General features: G+C 41.1%; 2 protein-coding genes across 7 annotated transcripts in view; both read left to right on the top strand.

Moving 5' to 3' along the window:
- f (forked) overlaps positions 1 to 2,223 on the top strand; it is a 31,654-nt gene extending 29,431 nt beyond the window's left edge. For 5 of the 6 annotated variants that reach the window (XM_065483917.1, XM_065483916.1, XM_065483915.1 and 2 more), the window contains one exon: positions 1,443 to 2,223. In XM_065483917.1, coding sequence (XP_065339989.1) covers positions 1,443 to 1,662 — 220 coding nt within the window. In that variant the 3' untranslated portion in view covers positions 1,663 to 2,223. The remainder of the gene's footprint in view (positions 1 to 1,442) is intronic. The other variant, XM_065483914.1, reaches the window with a different exon arrangement.
- A 763-nt stretch (positions 2,224 to 2,986) lies between these two features.
- The window catches only part of gus (gustavus), a 37,559-nt gene continuing 26,004 nt past the window's right edge, over positions 2,987 to 14,541 (top strand). Inside the window, exon 1 of the mRNA XM_065486897.1 lies at positions 2,987 to 3,201. The gene's annotated coding sequence lies outside the window, so the exon portion shown is untranslated. The remainder of the gene's footprint in view (positions 3,202 to 14,541) is intronic.

The raw sequence follows: 14,541 nt of genomic DNA, 5'->3' as shown, positions 1-14,541 counted from the left end.
GATAACAGACCTGCTCTATTAACTTGTTTGCGTGTATACTTTTCTATTTCGGCGTGTTTGATGTTTAAATGTGTGTTAACAGTTCAGATTTAAAGAAAACAAATTTAGAAACACTCTGCTGCGGTGTGCATCTCCAAGATGCGTGGAAAGGTACTCGTGTGCGTTTCTGCTGCCGCAACCGCGAGACTTTTATGTAACGGAAGTTACTTTTATGATGGCGTTGGTCTTACTACCAGCACTTTGAGTTTAATTTACTTGATCTGCACGCTCTGATCCTCCCAGACGCAGTTAGAAATAAATTTTAATCCATAATTTTGAGGTTATCTCAGACAGTTATGAACAAACATGTCAGGCGCCTGTAAACTATATTTAAACAGGCGGTTTAAATGCCCTTAAATCGAATCATTCATCAAAATAAGCTTTCTGCTGTCGACGTAGACTCCTGAACTAAATAATCTCATGCAAACTCTGCTGAACAACCAGGGCACCTGCGATAATTTGTACAACTTAACAATTAGTCGTGACTTTAATTGAACTGCGACAAGAGGCAAAGAGTGTGAAGTTTGAACCGAACGCAAGAATTTCTATGTTTGAAATTATGATGGAATAAGTTTAGTAAATATTTCTAATTTTTTCAAGGAAAAATACGAACAGAAAAAAAGAATGAAATTCCCACCTAGGTAATTTTGGGAAATTTAAAATTATCGAATGACTCGCCTCTATGCGTGGATTTATTCAGGATGGATAGCAATTAGTGAAATCTTTGAAAGGAAAAAAAATAACACGCTTTCGTACTGCACAGCAGATGTGTCGGTCCTACAAGTCCCTTCTTTACCTTCAAAACAAAATTCATACCACAGTAATAACTGCAGAGAACTCTGAGTCAGCGACTGTTGAAAACATGTGGTTTTCTAATTACTGAAAAAAAATGAAAGAGAGAAGGAAATGAGTGACAAAATCTTGTCAACCCCGCCACTCACCCTAGTCCATGGGATTTAACCCCCCTTAAAAAACAAACATGTTCTAAATGCCATCCCTGCTAATTTCAAAGAGTGAATTATGAATCACTTCTTATTCTAACATTTATATCACGAGAACTTACAACGGAAAAATTCTCTTGTATGTACCTTTCGTTTTTTTTCTTTTTAATTAAAAAATAAATAGCTCTCAATAAAAATAATTTGTATGAATATACCGTATGAAAAAACGTAAGTACACGAAGTACCAATCTAACTTGATGGTTAGATTTGTCCCATTAAATTTGTATATATTTTTCTCATTTAAACCATTACCTTTTAGATTGAATTTCGCGAAAACTATGTGGACTTCAGGGGTAAATACACAAAAATAAAAATAACATAATTTAATTCAAATAAATATGTACTAGAATTTAACACCAAGATAGTAATACCTTTTACGCATTTCGAATGCTTTGGTTCCAGAAGTGTGCTTTACACGCCGAAAGTGCTATCCGTGGAGAGTCCGGTGTGTGAGGTGGAGGAGCCGATCGCGGACAACAAGGAGAATATTGAGGAGGTGTCGTCCTCAGCCGAAGTGGCTAACAAGCACAGCAGCGCCGAAGAGGAAAATCTACAGCAGCCCCTGATGCCGTGGAGGGCGCAGCTGCGCAAGACCAACAGCACCCTCAACCTGCTCGAGTGATCCCCTAGAAAGAGCCATTTTCTTCTTTCTCAAAAGAAAACGCCGCAATTTGTATGTAAACAGCTGAACTGCTCAAAATTCACGCAATTCCCGACTAACACACCTCAACTGTAAATAAGCTCATCATATTATTTTGTTTAGTTTATCTCTCTCAGCACCAGGTGATAATCAAATTGTAGTGATTTTTCTGTCAAACGAGGAATTTCAAGAAGTTAAAACTTAGTTATTTCCCAAAAAATTGCACCAGCCGCGGTGTATTAACTTTTTGAAACTCTCTCACACGCTTTTCCTCTTATTTTTATCCTAAGCGAAAAAACTTCTGACAGATGAGATTAAATCCAAGTGAATATTTCTTGAAGCAAGAAAACTGATAATATTCTTTTTAGGATTCTCAAAAACTTATGATTTTTATTATAATGATATCCTGCTTCTCATCCATAACATGTTAAAACTTTAGTTATTATGTAAGTCCCACCTGTCATCGCAAAATGTCTCAAGAGATCTTTTGTTAACATTATTAAAGTATGCAATAAATATATTTCAAGTTTATTATAAAAACAACCGATTTTCATTGTTTACAATTTGCGAAATGTCATTAATCAAGTGTTACTCTAAAAGAGAGCCTTTGGAAAATTCAAACGAAGATTGGGGCTGATTGGTCTTTCAAAAACTCAAATCTGTATGTATCCAATTATCATCTATAACGTCTATGACGATGCAAAAATTTAAAATGGTTATCTATTCCCTCAATTCTCATCAACGGTTCTATTGCAGAAAGCGTCCACTCACCTACTACTGTAATTTTGTAATTCAGTGAGTGGCCCTAGATCTTTTTGTGTTAGTTGGATTATTTTTTATTCTTCCTATATCTAAAAGTCCTAAAAGTAATTTTCATTAATATTTAAACAGGAATTTCTTGCTGAAGGACATTTCTGTAGAAAACGTGGAAAAAACGTACATAAAAATTTGGAAAAATAAACTACTCGCTACACAACGAGGAAGCTGCTTTTAATTTTAACTGGAAAGGATAAAAATATTGCTTAAAATGATGACATTTAAACCAAAATGGTCCTCGGCGCGCAACTTTGAAACGCTATCCCTCTTTTGACGGGCAGCAAAACAACAAAGCAAAGCCATTCCCGGAGGTGCTGCCACCTTGTGCGCAATATCATAGCTGCCAGGAGGTTACATAATGCGGCTGTCTTGATTGTGGCTCGGCAAGCTGCAAGGCAGACAGGCCAACCGTACGAAACAACATTCGGTGGCTCGACAGTCTCGCTAGATCCGAGGCGCAGGCAGCGAGCGACTCCGCGGGGTCACGTGACCGAACGTTCTACCGGGCAAGCGCCATTTTCCATCCTCTGTGCTGGGTCCGCGCACAAAAGGTAGCCCCCGTCCGTGGATCCGTGCTCCCCGAGGCTCAGCACTAGGGCCCCAGCGGAGCCCCGAGTCCCAGCAGCCCACGATCGGCGTCCGGCGGCCCGCGGGGCAGCCCCGACGGCTTCACGACCGAGGCACCCTGGCTCCATACCCTTCAAGGTCAGTGTCGACAACCGCAGCGGCCCTCGGGCCCTGGCCGACACACGGCACTAGCGGGCCGAACGGGGGCCCCAGGGGACCGGAACGGGCTCTTGCCAGCGGCAGGAAAGGAGTGGGGCCCGTCGGGGTGGACTTTAGACTCTTTAAATCGGGATTTGCACCCTTGGGGGTGGTTTTCAGATCTCATCAGGATCTGAGTTTCGGGGTTTGCGAGTGAGTTGTCCCTCGTGTGTGGGGGGCATTTCGCTTCGGGGTCTGTTTCGAGGCGTTTTCTCTCGGCGCCCCCGATAGAAGGGTTGGAGGGGCGGGTTCGACGCAGCTGTCAGAATTTTGACTGTTCCAGCACCGGGGCGCTAATGAATTTAGGGGTGGAACGGAAATTATTGCCAGCCAGTCGAACGGGATCGGCACAGCCGTTTTGCTGGGTTCCGTTGACATGGAACTCTTTTGCTTTGTTTACAAATTTTCGAGAGCCTTTTCGCATGACATGTGTTATCGCCCGAGATGTGATTATTGATTCTCTTGCGCTCTGCTCTCAGCTGAATTTCATCGGTGCAATTCAAACACTTTACTCGGCAGATAAGAGGGTAGTGAAAATGATTACGGAAAATAGTTAAATCCTATAATCTAACTATTTTCACTTTGTTTTCCAGCGACTAAATTTGCAATTATTATAATTGTATGATAGTGAAGTTGTTGTTTAAGAGCCACCCCTGTAAATAATTGGCTTAACAAAATAAATGAGTAACTGAATCTGTTCACAATCGCAGAATAATATACACCTTACGACGTTTAATTAAATTTGTTGCTTCCGTCTATCACAAACCTATTGAGTATGCCACTCACCACCTCATAGGATTTTTACTAATAAAATCTGTCGTGACGATTGTTATTTTATATTTTGAGACAACTTCAGGTTGCTGCTCTATCCGTTTCATTGTGATACTTTAAACATTGATTATTTCTGTGTAAAGTACAAAAGACAAAATATTACCCTTCCTTTTTTTTAATTAAATTGCTTAACATTTACGACATTCGCGTTTCTGGCTAATTCAACAGTTAGTGTGGCAGCTAGAGCTCAGCATTACCAATTGCAGAAGAAAAAAATTTGAGAAATGAATTAGCCCTAGATTCAGATATTTTTTTTGTCCTCAAAGCCACAATATTTTTTTACAAGGCTGAGTTTTGTAATATAATATATATTATTATCATACAAGAAAATTAGCATCACTCTATTATATTATTATCTCATGCGAAAACACTTCTAAATAACCCAAAATAACAAAACGATTTCCGTTAAAACACTTTATCAGTTAAATACTTTTTTTCAAATTCGTTTTATTTTCTTGCTATAAGGTCCACTTAACTGCATTTTATCTTGATTTTTACCACTGGCTTATTGTTCTGTAATAGGAACTAAAAGTTTGCAAACAAGATTTTGTAAAGATCTTTCTTTTTTATTTATGCCTGCCAGATGCCATTTTGTTGTAAACAAGAGTTTTGTCTGTCGGTTGAATGGCTTGACTAAATAATGTTTATTTCCCTGACTGCGATGCGTACAATGCGCAATTAAAAAGACGAGCACACGATTAGACGGCGGGTGTCCGTCTGACTAGACCGGCCGGCCGGACGTTTGCGCCGCTGACACCGCAGCTTTCCCTTGGCCGGCCGCCACTGACATAATGCACCATCGCGGCTAATTGTAGCTGACGCCGTTTTAATCCAATCGCACTTAATTTTGTGCGTTATTACGCAATGGCACTGCTGCTCAATGATGATAATAACGCATGTTGCCAATGTAAGCGGCACGTGCTGCGATATTGTAATAAAATATGCATATATTTGCGTTTCCCTGACTCAGACGGAAATAGTAGCTAATTGTGCCAGACGCTGCTGATTTATTTGTTATCACTCGCACTCGACCTTCTTATCTCGATTTCAAACAGTCTCGACGGCAAATACAAGAATCGTGAACCTTATTGGTTTGTTTGCCGGAGCTTGCAAGTCGAGGTTGAATTTTTTCTTGTCCGAGTTGAGCAAAATTTATTTATATGGAACTGGTTGGTTGCGTAATAGTTGAATTAATATTTCAACTGCAAAATTAATTCCCAAGTGCCAAACGCACTTAATGGAACGATTGGCCAACGACACACTGCGACAAAAAGCACCTCGCTCGCTCTCTCTGCGCCTCCGCATGTGATAATTGTTCGACACAACGCTTGCATAACTGCCAATTGTCTGTCATTGGGCTCCGATTTTTCCACATCGCTCAGTCAGCCAGCCAACAACAGTACACGTCCAATTTGGAGCGAAGTTGCTATAAAATAACTGTCACATATTTATGGGATTGATGCAATTTAAAGAATATAATCGGAGGCGTGGGGAACGAGTTGAAATGCTATTATATTTTTGTTTAATTTGTGCCCTAACTATTAATTGATATGTTCAAAAGAATTTTTAAAATTCGGAATAGATATGGAGTGTAAAAATCTAATGAAAGTGAGCAATAGGAATATTTATAGTTTTCCTGATTTCTAAAGGAAGTTAAATTCTGACTGATTTATTTTTTACTTTATTCCTTCATAAACAATCCACACTCTGGAATGGCGAGTGCACGGTCAGAGAGGACCCTTCAAACCAAATTAGGTTCCTTTTGTGCTTGCGGCTCTTTCACACAGTTCGCAGCGTAAAATACATTTAAGGACCTTCGTTCTCTGAATCAGGCATTGTGAAGGTTCGTGTTTTGTGGGATGAACAGTCAAATGTGATCGCAGCACGACATTAGTATTTTGGTCGCCAAGTGTGTTTTACTTTTGCTTTCAAGGACGGAGAAATTGCACGCACGCAATTCGCACCTATGCTCGCGCTCTCTTTCGCGCGATGCCAAATTGACGCCTTATGTAATTTCAACAAATTGCTGTCGCCGGCTTTCTGAGAATCTTTTCCGCTCCTCGTGCATCATTCGAATCATGCCTCTATAATCAAACCTTGTTTGTCTCGACTGAAACTCCATCCAGGGCAACTATCTTTGGTGTGAATAAGACCAGCATAAAAAGATACGAGCTTCGCATTGAAAGATTTTTTAAAGGGTATGGGGTACAATGAAATGAGTCAAAGGAAGTGAGAAAAGAAAGCAATCTAGTTCGATCCTAGTGCTGCAGTTCTGAACCAATCTTTCTATTAATAAAATTGTTTTCATCAAAACGGGAGCAAAAAGTCAAATATTTCTTTTATCAGTCTTTACTTCCGCTTTGTTATCCAATGTTATTTTAGGGATTGCGGAAGTTTAAATTAAATGTAAAGTTTCTTTTGTAAAATAAACAAACCTCGGTTGAAACTAAACGTTTGTCGCATGAATTTTGCATTTCTTGTTCTGAAGATTGGACGGTGTTTATTTGGATTTCCTACAATTTTGGTACAGTTTTTTTTTGTTTTCAACATTTTTATTATTTGCTAGACTAGATGGTCGGCCAAATGGAAATATCCTAAAAATTATTGTCCTCTGTGCTTTGGTTTGGGTCTACAACGTACCCACGAAATTGACGCAATTCGTTGGAAATGTCACAATTGCGGACCGATTTGTCACGCTGAGGGCACGGGAGCGCGCTCGGCACCCGTCAGCGCCCTGTAGCTATCATGCGTGCGTCAATTCGGCCGACCCGCGGGTCAAGGGCCGAATCAGCCGAGACCCATGCAGCCGCGGTGGTGTGGCGGGCTGATGATAAGGTTTTGGCGAGCGTCTCCTCCGCGTTTCGCACGTCCAATCGCACACGGTGGTTGAGCAAGCGAGCGTCGCGAGGGGCACAGCAGCAGCCAGCGCAACGTGAATGACAATTTGTTTTTCTGTGTGCGTGCGACAAGGCTAGGTGAGGAAAGCAGGCTGCAGAACAACCTTCTCGCCAGCTGAAGCGGCAGTTTCAGCGCAGCTCTCGCCTCCGCCGCCCATTTTTGAACGTAACATGGTGAATACCGAAATTTTGCTGCTTATCAATTGTTTCGTCAATGCTTCGTCGAATTGTATTCGTTTCATTTGTGTGCCCGGACGCCGCGTTGCCTCATGCGGACGTTCCCTTTTGGAATTGTGTCTCAATTTTAAGCGGCAATTGGACATTACGGTGATAACTCCGCCTCACCTTCCCATTTAGACTTACTTACTTAAATGTATAGCTGTGAACCATATCTCCTCGGCTTTACGTAAGAAAAATTTCAATACCTCAATATTTATACGAGTATATATATAGATTTCTTAAATTTGATTTGAAATCCAATAATAATCCAGTGTCTCTCCCAACTACCCTCTTGTGCTCCTTCTCGAGCAAAATGTTGGTGGTAGCCCTCCAGTTGCACAACTTACGCCCACAAATCCAAAAAAATTTACTTTGTCTCAATCAAATCTTAACATTTTGTAATACATTTTCTGTTTTAAATTTTAGTTCAGGATATTTATTTTTAATCTAAGAAGGAAAGGGACCTTGTTTATTTTTCTTATTAAGGCTATAAGCTTCTATTTGTTGTGCAATAATAATAACGTCGCGCTGGAGGTCGTTTAACAATCACCTCACGCACGGAAATAATAGCCGGCTGAATTCAGATTGATTTATCATCAACCCTTCTCTCGCCTCTCTCGAAATTAGTTTTGTATTTAAATGCGAATCCTACAATGAAATTATCGAAATTATCCTCATTGCTAGCGAGAGCGCCGAGTCGTCGGTTCTTTTGTTCACCGCTGGACTGACCTTTCCATTCATTTAAAGACGTTGACACTTGCGCGCCAATTGATCATCGACACATTTATTCCTATTGTAGCCTGCTGCTCGCGTGACTCAGCCGTTATTTTTTAAAATCGTTTGCCAAAAACTAGACTTTTCCTCGTGGGAATTTCGCCTCTTTTGGCCACGTCGTGGTTAGCTTCCTTCTTTGAGCAATTTTATGCCGCGTAAGAAACGTCAAGGTCTCGCCACGATTGCGATAAATGCCGAGAGGAAAAAAAAGAATCGGTTGAGCCGCCCAAAATTAAACATAATGCAAAAAGTGTAAGTTGCGTAACCGCATTTGGTGCTATATCATGATTTTTACGTGCATGTGCGCACTTACAATGGACAAAGGATTTCAAAAGACATTGGCACACTCGGTGATTAATATTGACTTGCTTTTAAACGCGAGTTAAAACAAACAGGAGGAATAGCAAAGCTCGCGGAAGTAATCAAAATTTGCAATATATTTATTTACTAGACAGCTCTGGTGATTTATTCGCCAAAGAGGTGAAACCTGTTTATTTATTTTTTGCTCGCAACTTACAATTTGCTCTCTTGACAAATTTACTTTGACTGATAGCACTTATGCTCTATTACTGAACCCTTAATCATAATTAAATAGAGTTTCACACACTTGATTGGGTTAAATATGAAGCCTTGCAACTGTTGCCGAGGACTCACGACCGCAGTGATTTTTGGCTGATTGAATGAAGGACAGATCGGTCGAAATGCTGAAAATTGACAGGTGCTGGTGCCAAAATTGTCGGCATTTTGCCATTCTACGCAAGTGTCGGACCGATCGATGACATATATATATTGTAATTGTACGCTGCTTCCTGTGGTCGAAAAGCCACTGGCCGGCTGTGGAAGCGATTTCATACATAAATCACGAGCTGAGGACGCAAGGGCTGCTAGCCAGCTAATTGACATTAGCGTCGTGTCCGCGGCAAGGGAGCCGAGGAGGAAGTGAAGAGAGTCCTTTTCGTTTTTCACATGTGTGTCGTATATTAATAAAAGCAAAGGTGCCTTTTTCCACCCATTGTGCATTGCGGCACTTGTGTGTGCGAGTGTAGCCTCTATGTACTCGCATATGTAAATAGCGGCGCGGCTATGTTCATACGCACATTGTATTGTGTGAATCATGCGCGAATGTGCTGCTCTTTGCCAACCTATTTACTAATAAAGACTGCTGCTTACATTTGCCTGTGCGGCTCCGGTTTCAAACTCACTCTCGACGCAGCACTCTCGTCGACTTATGTACCCATGGCTCCCCTACTTTACTTTTGTGCCTAGCTAGCATTAAATATTGCTCGCTCGCTGACTGTGAGCTGCTGCTGCCAGCGTTGACAAAATCTGCCTGGGATACACATCTGTGCTAAAGTGACAACACTTGGATGCGAAATTGAGTCAGTCGCCTCTGGATGGATGTGTCGTGGGAAACCAAATATTTCCGAAAGAAATCGGCACAAATCCTATCAAAAATGGAGAGTTTAAATGGCTTCATCCCACGTCATTTTGCCGGTTCAGTTCTCTCCAGACCCAAACTGAATTCAAAACACTCATTTCAATGATAAAAATAAACCGCTAGGGTTTATAATATACATACACAACCGGCGTAATTATAGTGGATGTGATGAGAATGGAAAGTAGATTCAAGGAAACATTAAACAAATAAAGGCCACAGCTTTGAATGAAACGACTAGATTGCAAACTTAGCGGCTGTTGTTAATTGATTATATTATTAAGTTTTATTTAACTTGCCTTGATATTTTTATGCGGAAAATCGAAGATTACTAGCGCCATTTTACGGCCAACAGCAAGATGACCGTTTTGCAACTAGCGTGGATTAAGTCTTCAATGTTATTTAGCGGCGCCGACAGCTATCTTTTCTTATCTACTTTGTTAGAAAACACAAACCTTTTGTTTATGCCGCCCTTAAAACGAAATAACACGTATGTTGTTGAAACACTGATGTAAGAGATTTCTAGTAATATTAGGCGGCAATATTTACTCGCTTGTCCGTGTAAGACAAGTAAGGCAATTTCCCTCTACTTTTGTCGGTGGGAATCAACTCTTTTCTTTGGTCAAAGAAGCATCAAAACTTACACTCAGGATGAAACCATCCGTTATCTCGAGCATGAATAAACAAATGGGAGTAAGAGCGTTCTGTTCCTTGTCATGCCGAGATTACATAATTGATAATTGAAACGAGGTGACCGATATATAATTCATTGATGTATGCAAGGGACAGGTGAAAAGAGTATTTATCTGAAGATAACCTCCTCTCTTCTCGCTTTCCGTCGTGCTGAAACGCGCCACTTGAGCAAGACTTGTTTTCCGCACGATGGCGGCGTCAACGCAACACATGACGGCTAAAAAAACAATTAAATGCATACACACGCGTTTTGCGAGGCTTCTCCGGCTCTTATCTCGAGCAAATTTAGCTCAATTTACTCACGGCCAGCCGATATAAATCACGTGCACGCGTCTCGTTTGGGGCCGCATGACTCAGTCACTTTGCTAATTGTTCAATCGATCCGTCAAGCAGGTGGAGGAAATCGCGATCGCGTGTTTTCTACACGGCGAGAAGTTTCCTCCTTAACCTGTGAAATATTCAATTCTCCTTTTTTATTTCGAGGGTTCAAATGCAGCACACAGTTGAGAACCTCAGAGGAGCACTTGCTTTGAATTCGTTCCCCGCGTATTGCAACAAAGTGTTACTTTTAGACGTGCAATTAACGTTGCGAGCCGAAAGTTCCTCCTATTAACCGACGCAAACAAGTCGAGATGCCAAGTTTAACAGAGTACTTTTTGTTGTTGAGATTTACACTCGCGCAATTGCACCCAAGGTCGGCACCACCGGTGTGTTTAATGATTATAATTAAATAACGATTAATTGATCGAGCGAAAACGGAGCGAGGAAAAATATCGCTCCGCGCATGCAGCAACGAATAAAACATAGTCTGCGTGCACGAAAACAAAATATTTACATGTCGCCGACCACGCTTGTCGCGCGCCGGCCAGGTTTTTCTGGGCCGAAGGCTATTTTCGTGTCTCATACGAAATATGCGCGAATAAATAGGCGGGTCGACAAAAATCTAGATCAAGTTCACTCTCAGCTGACGAGTGTGTAATCGAAGTGATCAGGCAGCAACCGGCTGCTCCGTTGAGTCCTCTGCTCCGAGTATATTAACACACTGTGCACATAAGTTGTACTTATGTACACACTGCATGCAGCGGGGAACATTCCGCCGGACTGCGCTGCCGCTTCTGCTACTTGGGAATAACGATTTTTGCCTTTTGCTTCTTCGGCCAACTGGTCAGGATCCATTTGAAAAATTTAGCACATTTGCACAAGACTGCCGCTCGTGAATCATGATCTACACTCATCTGCAGCCCTGTTTAGCCAGGTGCTTTTTGCCTGGTTTTTGCTTCCGATACTGAACCCGACCCTTGGAACGAAATTAAAATGACAATAAAGTAACAATTCTTGTCCAACCAGAACTTTTGAAGCCGCTCTTGGCATTCCACGTGCGTTTACAGTTCAGTTCAACTGTTTACTCTGAGTTTAAACACGAGGAACTGATGTGAGCAAATGATTCGTAAGATATATATTTTTTATTAGTAAAAATGCAAACCAATGCATTAAGTTAATTGCTTCATACACTGAACAGACAAGGTCAACAAACAATAGAAAGAGGCGAAGTTGGATATTTTCAATAAGCAACTGCGCTGTCCTTTGTGATTTCTTAGGTCTTTTTGCCTTGTAGAGCGAAACAAAGCAGTTTTCCAACACGTATTCTATATTATTTAAGAATTCAGCACGAAACTTACTAATCACCGGCTATGATAAACAATCACGTTTTAAAGGAGTCGTTTCTTCTATTTTGGGAAAAATTTAAGTAATTTTACGTTTTAATTATTATATACTTTTATAACGAAACACATTGTTTTAAAAGCGAGGCGCTCTAGCTAATTATGAAATAAAGAAACGCAGTCAATGAAATATATTTGATGACCTTCCGTTTTCTATTCAAGGAACATTATTCTGTAGCCCTCAAAAATTACTCCATCAAGATTTACTCTAGATTAGCTTGGCTGTTCAATAAATGATTTTTAAATTCACGAGATTATGGTTGCTGCCGCCTATTAGCACATTTCCGACCAGGGTGAAGGCATTTCCACATTTCATGATCCAGAACGAAATTTCGCCGCCGTGACCAGCCGATCCGGTTAAATCACAGATTTCGGGCCATGATGCTGGGTATGGTATCGTGTTGTGCTAAAGCCTCCAGACGACCAAACGCCCAAAAGGGATCGATGCGGGGCCATTATCTGGGGGAACCATCAGCAGGTGCCCCTTTAGACCGAAGCAGACCCAGACTCCTCCCACCTCGCGATGGATTTCCAGAAACAAAAACTGGTCCACGCTACCCTTTTGTTGATGCTGATGCGGTGAGGAAGACGCCGCCGCCGCCGCGAGAGATAGATAATGAATTAAATGAATAACCACCGCCGCCGCCGCCTTCTCTCGCTCCAAAAACGGTCTCGTATTCGTTTTCGTCCGCCGTCAAGACGGCCAAGACGATCATTTTCTTATTCAGCTCGAAATTCCAGTTCGGCTTTTCACTTGAGACTGACGCTGATTGGAATTATTATCTTGTTTTACACGGACAACGGGGCTCGGTCGGAAAACGTTTGTCAAATACGTTATTTCTTCCTCTTCTATTCTAAACATGAAAAGATCATATTTATAGCATTATTTATTGAAATGCCACGCGATAATGTGAAATCAAACCTTGAATGTTAAAAACTCATTTCTCTGATAATTTTATTTCAGTCAATGCTGCTTCGTAGTAAAAAATCATGACAAAATCATCCCTCAGCTACATCACTCCTTTGCGAGTTGGGGCAAAAAAAGGCCGCAGTTGCTGCAACACGAGGTTCGCGGGTCAAGGACTCGCCTCGTGCTGCATCATCCGCAATAAATGTCCTCCTCAATTTTTTAACGGAGGATCCTCTAGTTTTAATGGCACGCTGCTGACATAGCGTATAATATGTAATTCTCTTGAGACCACTGGTTTACAAATTAGCTGAAATCCCTTTTGCTCCCAATGTCCCAATAATCTTGTTTATCTCGGACGGCAAATCATTGATATTGAATTTGTTGACACAAGAAAGGACGACTGTTGTCGCAAGGGCTTTAACCCCCTAGTATAACAAACTAATAACATAGAGGTCAAATTCACAGAGAATCTTGGAGCAGAGAAATACGACGGCAAATTTTAACTAAGAACTAATCCAGATAAACTTTTTTGAATATAATGCTTCAAAGAACGCCCATCAAATGAAAAGAGTGCTGAGTGCTTTTTTGGAGTTTACCACGCATTAGGTGTTGTGGCTATTTTTGCCCTCGCAGCTGACTGCGCTGACGCGTTCTTTCGCACCTGATCGGGTGTAGCAGTCATACTTGCTTGATTCTTTGCGACACAGTTGATTGAGCGGTCTTAGAGGCTCGCTCGTCGATTCTTATTATTAAAGACGTGGTCGCGCTCTCTGTACACGTAAGTAGAGGGACTGGCGCGTCCTTCAAGACGGCAGAGTGAATGCAGCCTGACGCAACCTGACTGTGTGACATCAGCCCTTGTTTGTGACTGCTCCTTTTGCGCCGATTGAACGCACAAAATGCATACATTATTATATGGGTAACACGAGATGCCATATATTATAGTTAATTCCGCTTAATCAATTTTAAATCATAAATGGAAAATTTTCATTCGCATCTTTTTTCTTTGATATTAATTAACGCCGACGTTAAAATATCGGCTAGCGACATGAATAGATTATGAATTCAATACTTAATTTATAAAAGTTGCTACATAAATCAGATTTTTTTATAGAAGAAAAATTCGGACATTCCTCGTTGTAAAAAGTCATCGTTTTTTTTCGGCTGTCAACTGCAGCCCTATTTCATGGGAAAAAATAAAAACTATAAACACAGTAAAAAAAGATGTATGACCTTCAATCTGAATTTTTGTGTGTGACACATATGTAAGTTTAGCCCATTAAATGGGCTGTGAATGAGATCGATTCGATTGGTGCAACGTCGACTGTTGTTGAAACCAAAATCCCTGCATTTAGTCAAAATCGCACTTAGTCTCTCTTGAGACAGCATCGCAGCTGACTCGATTCACTTCTTGCGAAACCTGTTTTCCCGGCATGCAAAACCTCCGCGTGGAGCATAAAATCTGTTTATTGGCAGCTAATTTGACAAGTTTTAATAAAATAATTACATTTGTCGCTTTTGCTCTGGAGCTACAGAATAATCTCTTTTTTTCGTTCTTGTTTATTAACGAATTCAAATATTAAAATCTAGAGAGCACGCTCGAAATTAATTGCTTGTACGCTTGCAGTGCCTGTCCGCACTTTTTACGATCAAGCCGTGTGTGTAATAAAGTGTTTCATTTCTACGGCGGCGTCGCGGCGAGTGAAAAATAGTGATTGCTGGCCAGCACTAATTCCATTGTTAATGAGGCACGCACTCTGATTGTGCGCGCCTCGAGAGGGGGAAAAGAACAAAAGCACA

The sequence above is a fragment of the Cloeon dipterum genome, chromosome 3, assembly GCF_949628265.1.
Source record: "Cloeon dipterum chromosome 3, ieCloDipt1.1, whole genome shotgun sequence".
Classification (NCBI taxonomy): domain Eukaryota; kingdom Metazoa; phylum Arthropoda; class Insecta; order Ephemeroptera; family Baetidae; genus Cloeon; species Cloeon dipterum.
Note: the sequence above shows the minus strand (reverse complement) of the source record. Positions and strands in the feature narration are given on the sequence as shown.